The sequence below is a fragment of the Salmo trutta genome, chromosome 29 (genome assembly GCF_901001165.1).
Source record: "Salmo trutta chromosome 29, fSalTru1.1, whole genome shotgun sequence".
Lineage (NCBI taxonomy): Eukaryota > Metazoa > Chordata > Actinopteri > Salmoniformes > Salmonidae > Salmo > Salmo trutta.
In genome coordinates, this window is record NC_042985.1 from 16,653,078 (window position 1) to 16,673,317 (window position 20,240).

The 20,240-nt window shown below is 40.9% G+C and overlaps 1 protein-coding gene across 1 annotated transcript; it reads left to right on the forward strand.

Annotated features, from left to right (window-relative positions):
• The first annotated feature begins 10,975 nt into the window (after positions 1-10,975).
• LOC115167019 (iroquois-class homeodomain protein irx-3) lies at positions 10,976-14,428 on the forward strand. Its single transcript, XM_029721029.1, has 4 exons — positions 10,976-11,434; positions 12,072-13,116; positions 13,651-13,717; positions 14,081-14,428. Exons 1-4 carry the CDS (start codon positions 11,219-11,221, stop codon positions 14,133-14,135), a joined length of 1,383 nt encoding a protein of 460 aa, XP_029576889.1. The 5' UTR covers positions 10,976-11,218; the 3' UTR covers positions 14,136-14,428.
• The last annotated feature ends 5,812 nt before the right edge of the window (positions 14,429-20,240 follow it).

Genomic DNA, 20,240 nt, shown 5'->3' on the forward strand with positions numbered 1-20,240 from the left:
GACATAAAGATGAACTTCATCGAACAAAACAAACATTTATTCTGGAACTGGGATTCCTGGGAGTGCATTCCGATGAAGATCATCAAAGGTAAGTGAATATTTATAATGTTATTTGTGACTTCTGTTGACTCCAAAATGGCGGGTATCTGTATGGCTTCTTTTGGTGTCTGAGCGCTGTACACATATTGTTGCAAAGTTTGCTTTTGCCGTAAAGCTTTTTTGAAATCTGACACAGCGGTTGCATTAAGGAGAAGTGTATCTATAATTCTTTGAATAACAGTTGTATATTTCATCCATGTTTATGATGAGTATTTCTGTAAGTTGATGTGCTCATTCACTGGAAGTTTTGGGAGGCAAAACATTTCTGAACATTACACGCCAATGTAAAATGGTTTTTTTGGATATAAATATGAACTTTATTGAGCAAAACATACATGTATTGTGTAACATGAAGTCCTATGAGTGCCATCTGATGAAGATCATCAAAGGTTAGTGATTAATTTTAGCTGTATTTCTGTTTTTTGTGACGCCTCTCCTTGCTTGGAAAATGGCTGTGTGGTTTTTCTTGTCTAGGCGCTGTCCTAACATAATCTAATGTTATGCTTTCGCCGTAAAGCCTTTTTAAAATCGGACAGTGTGGTTGGATTAACGAGAAGTGTATCTTTAAAATGGGATATAATAGTTGTATGTTTGAGAAATTTGAATTATGAGATTTTTGTTGTTTTGAATTTGGCGCCCTGCTATTTCACTGGCTGTTGGCGGGTGTGTCCCGCAGGTGGGACGCTAGCGTCCCACATACCCCAGAGATGTTAACTCCGAAATCTTAAGGTTAGGTATTAACTCTGAATGGTTAAGGTAAGGGTTAAGGTTTGGGATAGGCTTAAAACTAAAATCTCAAAACCAACTTTTTTTGCTGGATTTGAAAATGCAACCTTTGGCACCAGAGGCAGATGATAACAACGATCACTGTTGCCCCTAGTGGACAGTTTCCACATCATCTCCCAACATCCTCAGACATGGATGGACGTCAAATAATGACTTGTATCACAGGTAACCTGGCTGGCTATGCTAGGGCTGTTGAAGGGGCCAATCTGATAAAATGTCACTGATGCTTTGTTTCCTTGTTATGATTTAAACAGTGTTAGGTATGCCCAATTAGCTTTGTTTACATGGGAAATGTAAATATAGTCTGGGTGGTACGTTGTCATTTCACTTTTTATAGCAAGAGCCTGTTATTGCTTCCATTCATAAGCCTACCATCTTTGTTGTCATCATAATAATGTCATGGCCTATTTCTGTATTTCAGATAATCATGCGTGTACAGTTGTACACACACGCGCACACATACACACTTTGTCATTCGCTGCTTGGTATCATCTTGTTCATTAATAAGGTAATGTATTCTAGGTGAGTACATCCTTCTCAAAGCTGCCTGCTGAGGTTTAAGTGGTGGTGGTAAAGTCTTCTCTGACCTCACTCTGTCAGCATGCTGAGAAACTCAATAACACTGACTACACTGACTAGCTAGGCCTACCATAGCACAACTGCTAGGCCTACATAATCATAACAGAACTGTTTGGCCTGCAGACACACCCAGAACCATAGCATAAGTAATAGGTCTACACAGCCCCACAACTGTAACATAACTTCAGATGTAGGATCTTCATTTGATCACTATTTTGTTGCTGAGCATTTTTCTGCACAGCAGGAGATGCAAACTTGTAGTGTATTTGAGTTTTAAAAGGCTTCTTATGTTTGTCATTTTGACTTTGAAATTCCAGACCTGATTTGCCCTAACGACAAATGTATCAACCCCTACAAAGATGTCCATTAATTATAATCCACATAATAATTCACATTTCCTGTTGCTGCAGGATTCTTTTCCTGTTGTAGCAAACTGGCTCAAATTAATATTCTACATCTGTAATAGGTCTACATAGATCCAGAACCATAACAGAACTACTAGGTCTACATAGACTGAGAACCATAACAGAACTACTAGGTCTACATAGACCCAGAACCATAACAGAACTACTAGGCCTAGACTTACAGTGTGGGCCTACAGACCCGGCACCATAACAGAACAGCTGGGCCTACAGACCCGGCACCATAACAGAACTGCTGGGTCTACAGATCCGGTAGCATAACAGAACTGCTGGGCCTACAGATCCAGCACCATAACAGAACTGCTGGGCCTACAGATCCAGCACTATAACAGAACTGTTGGGCCTACAGATCCAACACTATAACAGAACTGCTGGGCCTACAGATCCAGCACTATAACAGAACTGCTGGGCCTACAGATCCAGCACTATAACAGAACTGTTGGGCCTACAGATCCAGCACTATAACAGAACTGTTGGGCCTACAGATCCAGCAGTATAACAGAACTGTTGGGCCTACAGATCCAGCAGTATAACAGAACTGCTGGGTCTACAAATCCAGCACTATAACAGAACTGCTGGGCCTACAGATCCAGCACTATAACAGAACTGCTGGGCCTACAGATCCAGCACCATAACAGAACTGCTGGGCCTACAGATCCAGCACTATAACAGAACTGCTGGGCCTACAGATCCAGCACCATAACAGAACTGCTGGGCCTACAGATCCAGCACCATAACAGAACTGTTGGGCCTACAGATCCAGCACCATAACAGAAACTCCATGACTGTCAAGGAGCTAGCCTACTCTCCTTGCCTTGATAAATATAACAAACTCAAACCAGTTGTCCATTAAAACTGTTCATTGAAAATACGCTACGTTTTGTAATTGCATCAATGTTCTATGTTTTTTTTTATTGATGGTCACTGGTGAAAAGTAAAGAAAAGTGTGACAGTTTGTGGGCAAGCACAAATATTTATTTGGTTTTGGAGGCAAACATTTTATTTGTCGTTCCAAACTATTTACTCTTCCATTCATGCATTTGTTGAGTAAAACTATAACTAGTAAGTGAACATGTTTAAGAATGAACACTAAAGTAAGCTAAAGAAATGTAAATGCTTACTTTGTGTGTCCTCCTAATTGTATGTGTTCTTCATGCTTCCATGTCAGAGATTGTGACATCATGTTTCCATGTCAGAGATTGTGACATCATGTTTCCATGTCAGAGATTGTGACACCATGTTTCCATGTCAGAGATTGTGACATCATGTTTCCATGTCAGAGATTGTGACACCATGTTTCCATGTCAGAGATTGTGACATCATGCTCCATGTCAGAGGTTGTGACATCATGTTTCCATGTCAGAGATTGTGACATCATGTTTCCATGTCAGAGATTGTGACATCATGTTTCCATGTCAGAGGTTGTGACATCATGTTTCCATGTCAGAGATTGTGACATCATGTTTCCATGTCAGAGATTGTGACAGGCAAACATATGTGAGTTTGACAGCATGATTTAACAGGGCAATCTGTGATTGCTACATCAAAAATAAATATATGTGTGATACCTATTGATTCTTGAACTATAAAACTTCTAAATGCCTCATGAGCTCTGTTCAATTGTCTTACTCCATCAGAACCCAAAATATACGTTTGTTTTACTACTTTGTTTGTAAACAAAGTAAAATTGTAAACAAACACTGATAGCCTGAAAACATGGTAAAAACGAAAATGTTGATAACATGGATGGTCAGTCCTTGCATCCATAGCTGTCTACGAATTTGAGAGAGGTTACATTTCTCCAGCCCCATCCCTCAGCTATTTACCAAAACATTGTCAAGGGGACCACTGGTATTGTTTGAACTGCAGATTTCCCTTATAAGGTTCAATACAAGAGATAGTCACTCAAGACTGTAGTAGTCCCCCTTCAGCCACCTCCTGCAGTGTCCAGGGCACCTGGCACATGAAGACGTCCTCTCCACCGTGTTGGTACAGCTGCTGCTCCTCCAGCCCAGCCTCCAGCCCCAGACCAGCAACAACAGCTGGAAAGAGATGAGGCTTTGTCTGGCTCAGTATACCCGAGCTGTTAACAGGGGCAATCTGATATTAGTCTGGCCGCAGCACCCAGTCGAGGGGCCATGAAAGGGCACTGACTGCTGGTTTCATCTGATGGACGGACCAAGAACAAGTCCCATAATAGGGACACAGAGAGGGGACTATGGAATTTGTATATGACCAGACTGGAAATATAGCAGTGAGTTTAAGAGATCATGTTGATATGACTGGACTATAGCATACCGGGGTCGTATTCAGGATATGTAGGTTAGGGCAGAATACTGGAGGCATCTTGAGGCTAGTACTCAGGTGGAGATCTTTATCCGGAGACGTCACCTCATCACTTCATTCATCCACCTCATCACTTCGCTGTGGAACCAAATGGAACCGAATAACAATGGGATTGATGGAATATTTCCAGGGGATACCTGTTGGTGAGTGACCCTTTTCATGTGTCTTCAAGTTGGTCCTCTGTCTTCAGGTTAGCCCTGAGGAGCTGAGGAGGAGGAGGGGACATGTTTGTGTTGGACCTGGCTCAGCATACCCTGAGGATATGCCAAGGAATGACCTCAAGAAAATGTTTGGCTATTAACATGGCAAAACCCTGAATTAGTCTACCTTTGGAATAGGTACAGACAGAGTAAAGATAAACAAAAACATACATAGAGAAATGTATACAATTTATAGCAACATAGATTTGAATCAGCCTGGTGACTGTACCACATTGGCATATAATTTTTTTTCTGAGTGGCAGGTCAATCAGCCTGACCATCCTTTGTCACAGTTAATCAGCATAAGAGAATGTAGGCCTATATTAAGCAGGGTAAGTATTTATTACAGTATTACAGTTTAGTCCATGGGTGAAGCAGATATTATCATTGTCATTATAATTTAATAACGTGGGTTATATTTTGGTAATGAGGTCAAGTTATGAGGTCAAGTGTCAAGCCTACATTTTAATCCATCATAAACCTTACTCAAAAAAAGGACAGTTTATAGATATACATACAAATACCCCATATGACAATCATGACAAGCATTAATTACTCTATTCAGTGAGAATAATCCCTAAATTGATTGAGCATCCTCCAATGTACCAGACGGTCCTTCTGATAAGGATCTGGCTCTCTTTAGCCCCTCCCACTCTGTCCCCTCTCTCTCTCTCTCTCTCTCTCTCTCTCTCTCTTGTTCTTTACTTTCCTCCCGCTGTCACTCCTGACTTGGCCTGGCAGCATGAAGACTAGCTTGCATTTTAATTCGGCCCTGAAGTTACTTATTTCATTATCGATCATCCGTAATGCTGAATCAATGTTCATCTTGTTATGTGGACCATACCCGTGTAATACAGTGATAGCGCGGCCCACAGTTACTCACTCCTTTCACAAAGTGACTTTACCGTAAAATCAATGCCTTGTGTTACTGATACCGGGGAAACTGCAGCAGGATGGATAGTGAGAGGGCAGCCAGTAGGCAACCGGAGAAAAACACCTGCAAATGCAATGTTATATAGGCTAAAAGGCAGGCACTCACATCACATAGTGCTAGTGCGGCGTCCAGTTGTATCACCTAGTGCGCGTTGCCAATTTCTGTTACTGGATATGATAATAGTTTGTAAGAATGGTGTCTATGAATGTTTGAAAGCTATTGTGGCAGGATTGATATTGATATTTATAGAATGAAAGTCTAGGCTACTGTCTGAAAAATCATACAATGTCAGATATGGAATGCATACCAATTGACGTTAGTGCAGAAGCTCTATGTCTCCTGTTATTGTAGTGTTGCAGTAGCTTATAGGCCTAAAGGGTAATAGTGGGTTTGATAGATTTAAAAACATAATATGAACAAAAACAAAAACGATTAACCTACTAATAGACTACTATTATGCCTACTACTAATGTTAATAATATTGCAATAACATGATAATAATAGGCTACTTTGCGTAGGCCACAGAATTGTGGTGGTATGTTGGGGATATATCATATTTTCATATCTGTGAATTTGAAACCACAATCCTGCAGAACTGCCAGGATTTCGCTGAGGACATGTGTTGGTAAATAACGACGAAATAAAGTGACCTGGGACGGCTAATAAGACAAGTCTGAACCCCTCAGGACCGAGCCCAGAATATTTACCAAAGCAAAGCAGCAAGGAGAGGAGAGAAAGAGTGCACCGAGACCGAGCAGGCCATTTGACACCGGGAGCTCTGACCTTACCAATCAATTACTGCCCGTGGCTGGCGGCAGCTCTACAATTTACTCCCAAATTCACTCTTTATAGGCTCGTTTCTGAAGCTGACTCTTCTCCCCACCTCTGATGAGGCAGGCGAGAGAAACTCCCGATAGGTATTAGTGCAGACGTGAACAGTGAGCAGTCGACTCGCCCTGACTGCTGTTAAGTAATGCAAGTCTATTTGGGATAGCATGCCAAATAGAATAGCGTGCATATAGAATAGGTTCCCAACTGATTTTGGGTACAACTGGAATATATAGGCTTGCTTGCTTATTTACTAACCTTTATTAAAGGCATAATAATTCCTAATAATTGACTGTTTGGCAGGGGGTCAAAGTTCACATTGTGTGGTTTGTAGTCTATAAAAAAAAAATCTAAACAACATGCTGGCCAATGTCCATAATCGTTTTCTTGAGTTGTTTTGATAATTATAAATGGTGAAAATGGGCGATCTGATTGAACCCAAAACTAAAACGCAGCAGTAACAGTCACACTTGGATATGATAACAGTTTCAGGATACAATAACTAACTATATGCTTAAAGGTCTATGTAAAGCACATGCTAACTAGTTATATGTAAATCACATGTTAACTGTACTAATTTATTTTATCTGATGTTATAAAACAGTTTAATAAGTTGCAGTCCATTGACTATTAATTTGTTTCTAATTGTGAATAAGGATTGCACTGTTCAAAATTCCTTACTTTTGCGCTAATGCAAATCGAAGTTATCTATTTAATATGCATGGTTGGATTAGTGTAATGTAATTAAAATAATATTATTTAAATTATTCCAACAGTAAAAAATGTAACTTTAAATCTATTTTGAAAGTACTCTTGCTTTCGGTAATTACAATTAATTTCTTAAACTATTTCATTGATTGGATTATGTCCCTCTGCTCTTTAGACACCGCGAGATTTATTGCTCTTTTATTTCTCTAATGGGACAAGGATTTGAAAGTACATATTTTCAGATAAAGGAAGTGGTACAGTTTTAACTCCACTACTCTGAACCAAGCCCCCTCCCAGTCTCAGCAATGTTTGGATATTGCCAAACAACTCAACTCTAAAAAACACACCAAGAGGTCAAGAAGTTACGGCCTTATAATAGCATGCGACGTTGTTATTGATTGTGCTCGTGTTCAGTGAACTTGTAAAAGGCCCTTCGTTCTCTGATGGCATAATGTGTCATTGTAGCTTCACACAGTGTAGGCCTCTCATCATTGTGGGGTAGAACACGGTTTAAATTATTCGAGATTTAGGCAAAATGACCAACATGGCTTTTCTTGACCATAAATCGGTATGGAAATAGTTGTAAATCACTTTGATGCCATATATAATCTTTACAACAGTTCGCCCTCATACCCTAATGAAACTTAAGATGCAAAATAAAAGCAGTCTAAACAACACACACACACTTCACTTCACCATCCCCCTCTTCCAAGCTGCTGGGGTTTACTAACGTCTCCCTCCAAAGGAAAAACAACGTAAACCCTTTTTTGTCAAGGCAAGGCAAAATGCGATATGGACCTCTCTTTCTCTCTCTTTCTGTGTGTCTCTGTCTCTCTCCCTCTCACTGACCAACGCACTGACACACACACATACGCACACACACACGTACACACACACACTTCACTTCACCATCCCCCTCTTCCACCAACAGCCCAAAACATCAAGGGTCATTAATTGTGTTTTCTTTTCAAATCCTTTGTCACCGCAATTAACCGATTATGATCAGAAGGCTCCTTTAAATGGATTCCATGTGTGATAAGAAATGTATTACTTGTTTTCTGTCGCCTAGGAGTTATGGAAAAGATTCAAATGTGTAATTTGAATAGCCTCTGTTTGAAGGCTTTGATCTCGCCTGTTTCTGGAGCTCCATATCATCATTTGCGATGTGTTGCTGGCGTCTTGTGTATTGCAAAAGGAACCACGCTTGAGCGATGGATCCGTGTATATTTGCCGTTGAAAATGATGTGAAATTGTATCATCTGCATAATTACCCTCAAAGAACTCTGTAAAAAACAGCCCTCGAGTCACTCTCCTGTGATTGTCCTCTTTTGCATGACCGAAACATTAGCCTACATGGGTTATATTATAACAATAGAGACATGTATAAAGAATTTAAAAATATATATATAGGCTTATATTATTATTATTATTATTGCTATTATTATTATTATTATTATTATTATTATTATTAGTGATGATGATGGTGATTATTATTATTCCTACTAATAGCAGTTGTAGTAGTAGTAGTAGTAGTGGTAGTAGTAGTAGTTAGTAGTAGTAGTAGTAGTAGTAGTAGTAGTAGTAATAGTAATAGTAATAGTAATAGTAGTAGTAGTAGTAGTAGCAATAGAAATAGTGGTAGTAGTAGTAGTAGTAGTAGTAGTAGTAGTAGTAGTAGTAGTTAGTAGTAGTAGTAGTAATAGCAGTAGTAGTAGTAGTAGTAGTAGTAGTAGTAGTAGTAGTAGTAGCAGTAGTAGTAGTAGTAGTAGTAATAGCAGTAGTAGTAGTAGTAGTAGTAGTAGTGATGGTGTGGCTGCCCCAGTGTTTGGTGCATTTGATTCGTATATACATCGTGTGTATGTTATAGAGTCAAGCGGAGAGGGCAGGTTATGGGACGCTATACGGTGTGGAGTGGAGGTAAGAGAGAGCTGAGAGTCTTAATGTTTTTATGGCTATGCCAGTTTCCCAGGTCGTTGTGAAAGTGTTAAGTTAGTGCATATGTGTTTGATTGGGGTTATAAATAAGACGGAGTCCTAGGGGCCCTGACAGGTCCCGGGGATGAGACACGTGTCAGTCCGAACGCGGAGCGCCTCTGAGGGGACACTAAATGGCAGATATGTAGTTCACACTCACACTTCCAACCACCTGCTTTTATATTATAACACAAAGAAAGCACGAAAGTTGGCCGTTCAGCATTTCCATACACGTGTGACACTTGACACACGTCTTACACTAACTTCTTCACCTATTTTAGTTGAACTCATTCAGTTAACACATTCCTCCCTCAATCTGAAGGCAAATATCAATGTTGAGTTTCTCAGCTCAGCTGTAAAGTCTGGGCCCTCCGGTCTCTCTGCTGCAGGTTGGTGTGTGTGTCTGAGTGTGATTGACTGCTATGTAGTGATTACCATGCCGGTTGGATGGCATCAGCCACTCGCTGTAATTAATAACATCATAATCCAGGTTCGGTTGGGTGTCAAGATGCCAGCACGTTAAAGGGAAACACGGAGGTTCGACACTGAGTTTATGGAAACAAGGCGTAGCCTTATAGTCTATATGAGAAATTATAGCAGCTATTATCCCTCCCAGACAATGATATCAGCTCCAAAAGGAGATTAAAGGTTTAAACAAGCAGGCCTACATAGACATAGACCTAGTTCTTGGAAACCGGATCTCATCGTCAAAACTAAACTGTGATTGATGAGATTTAATCTCGCTGTCAATATTGCTCTGAGATTTATCATATTCAAATAAACTGCAACAGCAATGCATAAGTCACCACTGCAGTTGTTTTGCAAACGATTAACAGACATATGATGGTACAAAGACGGGGATGTAATACGATTAGGGATGTTTCATACATATTTTTATATATTGATTCATGGAATTTCAATTCTGATTCCCTTGCTTTGTTTTAATCTGAATTATTTACTCGAAAAAAATGGTTTTGTCAAATTTATATAGCGGATTTCTTAAAGGTAGCCTAATCTTTATGAGCGATAGTCTTGTAAAGATTATATTTTTTTCCTGGAAGGGAAGCCTTGGTACATACATACAAAATTAGATTTTATAAGATTGTTTTTAACAGGCCTAACCTGTTTACAAATAGCTATGGCTTTCCGTGCAACATGAATAACATCAGTGAATATTAAATAAATTATTATTATTATTACTACTATTATTAGGCTATTATTATTATTATTATTATCATCATCATCGTTATTTTCTAACACTATTATTTTTTGCATCAACATTATTTGTGTTGCTGTTGTTCATGTAAAATATTTCTTTACCTCAATGTTTTAGTTTCCAGTGTATCACTTTAAATGTATATCCACCACAATACACAACGTGTTAATTACTTCTCGGTACCATTGTTGACGCTAACACTTTGCATTCATTAACAGCGCAGGCGGTAATCACCCATGCAGCTTTTCATTTCTTGACAACTTTCTCTCTGAAGTCAAATGGTTACATGCTAACTGTTTGATGTCCCAAATTAAAAGAGTGATTTGAGTCCGATCCGCTTGCCACTTGTTAGAAGCGTCCGCAACGGTGTAAAACGGTGTAAGAAAACATAACTTGACCATAGACTTCTAGCATACGTGAGTCCAAATCACTCGATACGGGCAAACAACATACATTTCTTAGGTCTTTCTTTCCAGTGGACATGCCTTAACTGAGTCGCGGCTGCACATACTTGAGACACATGTATTAGAAGAAAACTGGAGACACTAGGCTTATGTGAAGTTAATCACTCAACAACACTGAAATATTTACTATTTGTGCAAATGACCACAAATTGTGAATTAGCACTAAAATGGAGTAGGGCTGAGGCGAACAAATAACAAATTAAATGATTGGCGAGCCATCAAATGAGATTTGAAAACCATTCAAATAAGAGATCGCGACGTCAGTGCACTTATCCAGGGGAAATACAAGAGAGAGAGAGAGAGAGAGAGAGAGAGAGAGAGAGAGAGGGAGAGAGAGAGAGAGAGGCGCGCGCGGCAGAGCGAGAGTGTGTATAGGGGGTGAGATTTGAGAAATGGGAGGGGCTTCTAAACGACTAGAAATGTCAATCAGAGCAAAGAGTCGCAATAATCTAAGGCAATCTGTAAGGACCTGACCTTAGTCCATCCAGATCAATAGGGAAGTGAAGGAGGAAGGCGCAATCGGATCGTTTACACTGGCTGTTTTTCAGGAAATATAGACTTCCCTTACACTTTGTTGTACTCACTGTAAAGTGGATATCGCAGTACGCACCGCGAGGGCGATTCTCTGCTTTTTGTGATTGCAGCAGACTTTTTTCTACGACCATGTCTTTCCCGCAGCTGGGATATCAGTACATCCGACCGATATACCCACCGGAGCGCCAGGGTATCAGCAACGCCCGAGCCGGGACGGAGTTGAGCCCGTCCGGGGCACTCTCAAACGTTCTCTCAACTATGTATGGATCACCTTTCGCCGCAGCAGCACAGGGCTATGGAGCATTTCTGCCCTATTCAAACGATATATCCATTTTCAATCAATTGGTGAGTGCCTTTGCTAATTTATGCCTCTGGTTTCCTTCAATTGCTTTCCCCCCCATCCAGACTAAAAAAGAGAAAGGGCGAAGTGACGTTACGTTATTGAGACAGTGATCCATTCAGGACTAAACAAGGAGACTCGTTGGTGAACTTTGTTATTGACTCCTTTTTTTGTAAATAGTTAAAGTAGCCAAAAAGTAGCACGACAACCGAAATGTCAGTCGAAAATCTATGTTTAGACAAAATTAAAATAAAGAAAACAACTGAAATCAAACGCAATATATTGCATTGGATCTTACAGACGTTAAAAGTGTGGATAGATGCATCTTGAAATACATTGAAATGTTTTTTCAATTGGTAGTGAAGTGTTATAAATCAAATAGTTTTGTCCGAACAGAAATTGTGCGTAACAAACAAAAATGTGTAACTTTTACATATGGTAATGCTTTTGTTAGTCGTAAACGCAGAAATCACAGGTCCTATGTGAAGAAAGATACATGTGGTGATACTGGCTTTATATTGCATATATTAGCGTTTATGGTTTTGTCTTATTTAACATAAAGTAGAATTTCATTTTACAAACTTCATTAATCTATCATAATATCTCACACATCCCATTGGGTCTCTGCTCTTTGTCTTTTAGGGTGCTCAGTATGAGTTGAAAGACAGTCCAGGTGTCCAAGGACACCCAGGATTTGCCCACCATCACCCAGCGTTTTACCCATATGGCCAGTATCAGTTTGGTGACCCGTCCAGACCCAAAAATGCGACCAGGGAGAGCACGAGCACACTGAAGGCCTGGCTGAGCGAGCACCGTAAGAACCCCTACCCCACCAAGGGGGAGAAGATCATGCTGGCCATCATCACCAAAATGACCCTCACCCAAGTTTCCACCTGGTTCGCCAACGCCAGGAGGAGGCTAAAGAAGGAGAACAAGATGACCTGGACTCCCCGGAGCCGCACAGACGAAGAGGGAAATGTTTACAACAGTGATCACGAGGAGGGAGAGGAAGGGGACAAGAGGGAGGATGAGGAAGAGATTGATTTAGAAAATATCGACACGGAAAATATCGAGAATAAGGACGACTTGGATGATCAGGATGACCTACACGCTGATTTAAAATTAGATGGTAGAAGCGACTCTGAGATTTCAGACGGCTATGAGGATTTACAAGGGCCCGATCAGAGATTTCTGAAGGCTGTAGCGAAGGAGGGCAAAGACATTCACGTGGACCGGGGCGAGCACTTCCACCACCACCACCATCACTCTTTTGAAATTAAAGCCTCACAACCGAATGGCGAACAAGTGAAACTGAATCCTGTGTCCATCAACTCGCCCCCATCAGAAAACGCGGCCCCGGCCCTGAAGCCAAAGATTTGGTCTTTGGCGGAGACAGCAACAACTCCTGACAATCCCCGCAAATCTCCACAAATGAACGGCAGCAACACAGTTGGGTCCGCGGCCCAGACCATAATCAGCCCTCACCACAGACTCATCTCTTGTCCTGTTGGAAAAATCCAGAACTGGACAAACCGAGCTTTTTCTGCCCACCAGCTCGCATTACTGAACTCTAACCATTACCTTGGACTGGCGAACCAGGCTTCGGCTAACGGGCTCGCCCTCTACAGCAGGCAGCAACACCAACACACGCAGGACAAGAGTCATAGCTCAGACACAGCCGTCACAGGTACATGTCACCAACACTGAGGCTGGCGAGCCTGACTGTATAACAAACTGTTCATTATTACTCTATGTCAGACTTTACTTATCCCTCTTTAACGCTATAGCCTACTTAAATAGGCCAGTTCTGGACAGACATTTTGAGGCCGTAAAGATGATCATAAAAAGTGTGTTTCCATGCTGTCGTTTATGTGACAGAATAAGGTGGCGTTGAAGCTTTGAACTGGGGGAATACAGACAGAGGTGGTCGAAATAAAAGGCCGAAGTCGTTGGTTTTTAATGTTATTATCAGCTGGGTTATTGTGAGAATGGATTATTATTCATGTCCGAAAATGATTTTTAAATTCAGCAGTTGGCCCCATATTTCTTTGTCACATACCTACTTCAGTATTGTACGTGCTTGTATTTAACCCGTGACTGAGGTGAAGATTCCCAGGCAGTAAAATAAAGTATATACTAAATTCACTGCGACAGTGCTCTAGTTATAGACGGGAAAATGAATGCATTTTTTAAATGTATTTTATTGCCATTATTATTTCAGAGAGATCTAGTGCCTTGGAAGCAGAGAAAAAGTTGTTAAAAACAGCCTTCCACCCAGTTCATAGACGGTAAGAGACTGTCATCTTTATTTTATTTGGATATATTATTTTTGATGCACATCTTATTTTATCGTTGACTACCACATTTACTCAATCTGTAGCCCTTGTGTCGTGTTTGTAGGACATCGAATAGATGGATTCCTCTGTGCTTGTGTTATTTCGTTTAGGCCTCAAAATTATATTTGCATATTTGTCATGCAAAAATCCCAGCTCAAATTTACCACATTGGTTTCATAACCGGCTCTAATTTTTCAAAAGCAATCTTCACTTTATATCACTTTACCTTTCAAGCAATTCATTACCTTGCAGTTGTAGGTTATTATTATTTCCCCTTTGCTGAGTGTATTTCTTTTCTTGACCCGTGTGTTGCAGGCCTCAGAACCAACTCGAGGCAGCGGTGGTTCTATCAGCTCTCGCCTCCTCCTAGACTTTGACTTTTGCTCTTTCTTTTTATGATTTATTTTAATCTGTTGTAAGGAATGTAAAATAAGAATAATACATCTGTGTATACTTACCTTGTAAGCATGTCCTGTGTAAACCTGCTAACGTAATAATGTATGAACCAGTAGTCTGTGAGTTTTCTTTTTCTTTTTGTAAGTTCTGTGAGGATTTGATGTTCAAAATGTTTTGTATATAAAGTTAAGAAAATGTACATACTTGTGAACCAAATTGTACAAGAAAGTCTATATTTTGGCTAATAAATGAACTGCTGCAACTTTATTCAAATCGCTTGTGATTTTTGGGACGATGTTTGTCTGATGATTGCTTTGTGAAAGGAGAATTAGTTGTTGTGGGCGTTAGATGTTACGAATTAGATTTTGAAGTGGTGCAGAATTGCAGTGCTTTGCTTTTTGCATGTGTGTGTGTCTGTCTGCGTGGCCTACGGCGAATAGGCTTCATCATACTTGGTTATGATAAGTAAATATTCTAGCAGGATTTGAGGCATTTTCATATGCGGGATTTAAGAGTAATTAGCTGACTATTGCACCGTACATTTGGATATTCATGTTCTGGGATTATCCTTATTGAGGCGTAACAGCCGAATTAAAATGAACAATTATTTCATTAATTTTCGAATGAAAATTGTATGGCATATGAAGAGAAAGTATGTAGGCCTACTGACTATTTGAATATTTGGATGGAACTATTTTGGACTGAGAGGTTAAACATCGTATAGGCTGGCTATGCGTAAATGGGTGGTGGTGTTATATGTACTATGCAATCTCAGTTCGCATGTAATATTTGTGTTAGGCCTACTACATGTTTTTTTTATGCATCTTGAATTTGGTCAGCCGTTGTGGGCTGCACTGCTAACCATATGCCACCAACACATTGTGATATCATTTATTTACGTTTGTTTCAACATCTAAGATAATTTGCATGTCAGAAGCGTTGTGAGATAAAGTTTATGTAAAGTTGGAGTTGGAGCTCCCTCTACAGTCAAATCTAGTCACCATTGCCGATTCTGCGGTCTGGAAAAGACAGGGATATTTCTCTGGTTTTCAATACGAAATCTTTGATCAAAGCAGACTTACCTAAATCACAACTTTGTATTGTAATTATTAATATGTAATCAAGCCATTGAAAAAGTATTTTTATATAGGCCCATCGTAAAAGCGTTTGTTATGGGTTGGCATGCATTAAAATACAACCGTCTCCAGCGTTACACTCAATTGACCTAAAATGGTTTAGGGATATGATAATTGCATTCTTAACAATTAATAGATCAATATTTTTTATATGACCTTTATTTGTACATATTAACTTGGGAAATGTTCCTGCTGCATAAACACCAATGTTAATAAACAGGCCACATAAACAAATATAAAATAAATGGAGCGCATATTCACATAATTCGTTGTTTCGGTATCCTTTACTTTAGTTTTTTTCCTTCTCAGTTTATTTCACTTCACAAAAAAGTATTAAACGTTTAAATTGTACATTTCAACCCCCTCTTCAAAATAGTTAAAGTTGTTGTAGGCCTATGACCATTTCCCCAACTTGTCAAGGAAAGAAAAAACAGGCTAGGCCTACTGCAAAAAAAATCAACAAGAAAAAACATTACATGCTATCGAATTTGCGTCATGTTTACAGTCAATTGTGCAGTGAAATTAAGCGCAGATTTCGAAAAAGAAACGAAATACGTGAAAATAAGACACTTTTGTAGATTTATGAATCTGTTTCAATTAGCCAATTAAATAGTCTTCTTCAAAAACCTACATTGTTTTTTCTAGAAAATAGAAAAATACAGACAATAGGGTTTTCAAATTGTTTGGGGAGCCCCAGATTTCCTTTTTTCCTCTTTGTTAAGTAAACAAATTCATACAAATGGCGCATTATGTCACACATTCCACCAATTGAGCGCGTTTTGGGTTGATTGGCCAATGGAGAGCAGGACCGCTTTGTTTTCAGGGCTCGCTCTGGGATGGTTACATAGCAGCGCAACACAACAGACAGAAAAGCCCAACATTTCCAACGGACATTCGAGGCTGTGCTTAGAGACCCAGCCGGAGGAGAAAGCTTTGGACCGGGGCTTGGTATTCTACTGAGTAGGCTGGCCTTCTCGCGCTCCTCTCACCATGCTGCCTTCCTGTCCAATCAATTATCTTCCTGAAAGCCCTCTATCTAACTGCGCGCGCACTATGCATATTCATAAGTCACAGCGGCTAGTTGTGACACTGATTGATGTAATCATTTTTCTGGTTTGTGCCCACTTTCACTCGGAAACGCACCAGCACCACGAGCTCTGGCTGCACCGCGCGGCGCAGGAAGTAACACAGAGCGAGTGACCAGCATTCGCCTATCACCGATGACCCACTTAAAACACATAGCACAGGTCACGAGGGAGAACGCGCTTCCCATACCAATAAATATGCCCAAAGATGTCTAGGTTGTTAAAATTAACTCTAGCCTACAATGAAACGTAAACCCACAGTATAAAAGTACATCATATTTGATACATTTAAATGTAACCAAAATATACAGTATCACACTTCATCTCAGAATCAGGTACTGTTTATTAAGTATTAAAATGTAGTCAAATTGACAGAATAGATTGACATGATATTACATAATTTTTAATCAAAAACAGGCACTACAAATAATTTTTCCTGTCAGTGATAATACTTGCAGTGGAATAATAAACTATAAAGAACCCCCAAATTCTCTCCCCTCCAATCCGCACATACACATGTGTGCGCACGTTCACTACGATCATAAATATTGATGATGATTTCCTCAGTGTTCTGGGGGGATGTTAGTTGATAAGGGAGCTTCTGGAACAATCTCTCTTGATCATGAGAATTCAATCGGAATCCTACTGAAAGGACAGTGAACGTTGTTCAGAGTGCAGAGGACCTCTTCTGATTCGTGCATGAAATTAGGGATTACAATTCCTCAGTACAAACAAACTAATCATGCCTGTGTCTATGTCGCCATACGTGTCCAACCTGCTCCGGGTTGAACAGAGCAAATGGAATGCATTAGCTAACATTTCGCTCAGAGCTACACACCACAGCGCATGCAGGGGCCATTTCCAGCGGAGCACCGTGTGTCACTCATTTCCCCGCGTTAAGTGGATGTCCTCGTGCCTATTGAACACTGTAAACCTATAATCAACACTGACTCCTCTTTTTATTTCCTCGCTTTTTATTTCCTCGCTTTTTATTTCCTCTCTTTTTATTTCCTCTCTTTTTATTTCCTCGCTCCCAGCGATGTTAAATACTCTGACTGATTGATTCGCCAGAGAGTATGGTTTAATAGCACAACGGATAAAAAAGGAAAGGCAACACACATTTACGGATGGACACCTTGCTTGTGCGCATTTATACACAGAAAAGAACAAGACAAACATGATCAAAACGAACATAATTTTTTACAAAAAGCAGTGTCCTTAATATAAATGCAGCAGTGCAGATATCATCTTCATGAGGAATATGAAATGTGAGAATAAACAGAAATACACACACACATTTTTGTTTTTATAGACAAGTTTATTCTTGTGCTTGTTGGGCAGTTTTATTTTGCATTATATAGTGAGAGTGATCTGAGGTGAGCCTCATGCACCAAGGCTGTGGGAAACCCAGTTCCTATTGACAAGCTGCAAATAAATGGCATTTCAGTCCATCACTAATCACATGTCCTTTGTTGGCCTGAGTGCTGCTCACATCCAGCATCAATGAATTAAGACAGAGGTACATAGCTACGCCCTGCAAAAAAAGGAATGCATTGTTAAAAACAGATTTTGAGGGGGGAAAAAATTCAAGATAGAAGATAGAATCATGAAAAGGAAATCTAATCTGTCTTTCTGAGCTGTGCATTGATCCAGTGAGGAGGTTGGACAGACAGGACGGATGGATCGGACGCACGGACGCGGTAGTGCCAGGTTGGACAGTGTAGTAGTGGGGCTGGTGGAGGGGCCTGGCCATGCAGCCAATGGAGCCATCAGAGAGAGATGGAGGACCCATGTGAATGAAGAGAATGAGAACAGAGGAGTAAATAAACAGAAGAAGGGGCCAGAGGTGCCCTGTGAAAGAGAAGGCATGCCTAAATAAAGAGGGTCAGCCTTGTGTTTTCACCTCATCCTCCCCTTCTGTCATTGCGACCCTCGTCCCCCTCTGTCCCCTGTCCCCTGTCCCCTCACGCCACACCCCCTCCTGACACAGAGACGGACAAATGTCATCTCCTTTGTGGCCCGAGTCCAGCTTTGAAGAGGACCACTTTCTTTGTCCTGTGAGCTAATCCCTTTATGAGGCACTGCTGATATTCCCTGTCCAGTACAACATACGCACGCATGCACGCACGCATGCATGCACGCACGCACACACACTCATATACACACACACACACACACACATACACACACACACACACACACACACACACACACACACACACACACACACACACACACACACACACACACACACACACACACACACACACACACACACACACACACACACACACACACACACACACACACACACACTGCGCCCGGCAGGCCCAGAGGGCCGCTCTTTAAAACCCACCCATCCTGGGTGTTAGTCTGTGACCACAGGAGAAGAGATCATCTCAGAGAGAACACATGTCCCACCACAACAATATATCTCTGGTACACAGGGTTACAGGCCTTCCCACACCAGTCCAACTTGTTATTGAGTTTACTTTACACATTGGATTTGAAAAGAGCTATACAGAAAAGCTCTCTCTGTACTCTGTCAAAGATGTGGACGTGCAACTCATGTGCCCCAATGTATGTTTTATAGCCCATATTTATTATTAACTGTGGAAGTGGTGCACAAACAGGTTAAGGAGTGGCCAGTGAGAGAGAGAGTAAAGAGGGTTGTTCTCTTTTCCCCAGGCCTACTACAGAAAACAAAAGGCCGGGAAGGAGTGAAATTCTCTTGGGCCAGAGCGGGAGAGAGGGAGGGCACCGATTTCATGCCTATTGTTGATGGGGGTTAGAAAGAGGAATTCTTTCACTGAATCCGAAAGGCAACAAGTGGGGAATGTGGGACAGGCGGACAGAGGGAGAGGCGTCTAGGCTTTTGCCGTTCACCCATCTGTAAGATTGTGCTTTTCTCAGCCCCCTTCAGACTCATCCCTCAGCCTCGCCCAAGTTACAGGGCAATTATGGAAATGCAGCTTTGAAGCAGAGCACTGCTCTCTTTATGTTCTTCCCCCTGACAAAGCAAAGGGCTCGGGCCTTTTTATACCACCCCTCTATAAAACATGCTTCTGCCCTACCATGCATATGTTCTGACTTTCTCCTTTTTGTCACTCAATGGAGTTGCATCTGTTGGTAAAGATTCAACTAAAGACTGGAATAAAGAATGAAATGTAGATATATGATAGTATTCCTGAAAGTGTTTTTGTTAGCTTGTTTATGGGGGTAGTATATTGTTAAATTCCCGACTTTATCATATGGGTCTGTTGAAAGAGTTTGTTGACTATTGAAGATGAGCCGAGAGCTGGTGTATAAAATGTCTCGCTCGCTTTCCGGCCTCATTGCTCTGTGGAAGAGCTGCATGGTTTTACCAGCAGAAGAGACAGAGAGAAGGGCAGAGAGAGAGAGAGAGAGAGAGAGAGAAAGAGAGAGTGATCTCCACTCTCCACCCTGCGCCCTCTCCTCACACGTCACTAACAGAGGCACAGCAACCAGCCACCCTACTCTTTCTCAGCTTTGTACATTAGTCAGCGGTGTAGCACAGAATTTAGCCGCACGATGCGAACTAATAAGACACATTTTCTTCTGCTTTTGAGATGATCACAAGGGAGTGAGGTCTCTAGCAGGGCGAAGGGAGAGGCTCTCCGCACACAGCAGAGGCCTTGTACGACAGCACCTTTACACCCCCAACACATCTAACACATGCCAATACTGGCCCTTTCACTCATCACTGTTAATGAGAGGACATATTTTGGACGTTTCCAATATTTGTACAGACTTCATACATTGCATACAGGCCCCTTTATTCACAATCACATGCAGGCACTGACACTGGTTGAGTTCCAAGTCACATTCTATTCCCTA

Excerpts from the sequence above, each read along its gene's own strand:
- LOC115167019 (XM_029721029.1), top strand. The coding sequence starts at position 11,219 with ATGTCTTTCCCGCAGCTGGGATATCAGTACATCCGACCGATATACCCA. Across the intron at positions 13,117-13,650 it reads CTCAGACACAGCCGTCACAG|AGAGATCTAGTGCCTTGGAA; the intron begins GTACATGTCACC and ends TTATTATTTCAG. Across the intron at positions 13,718-14,080 it reads TTCCACCCAGTTCATAGACG|GCCTCAGAACCAACTCGAGG; the intron begins GTAAGAGACTGT and ends CGTGTGTTGCAG.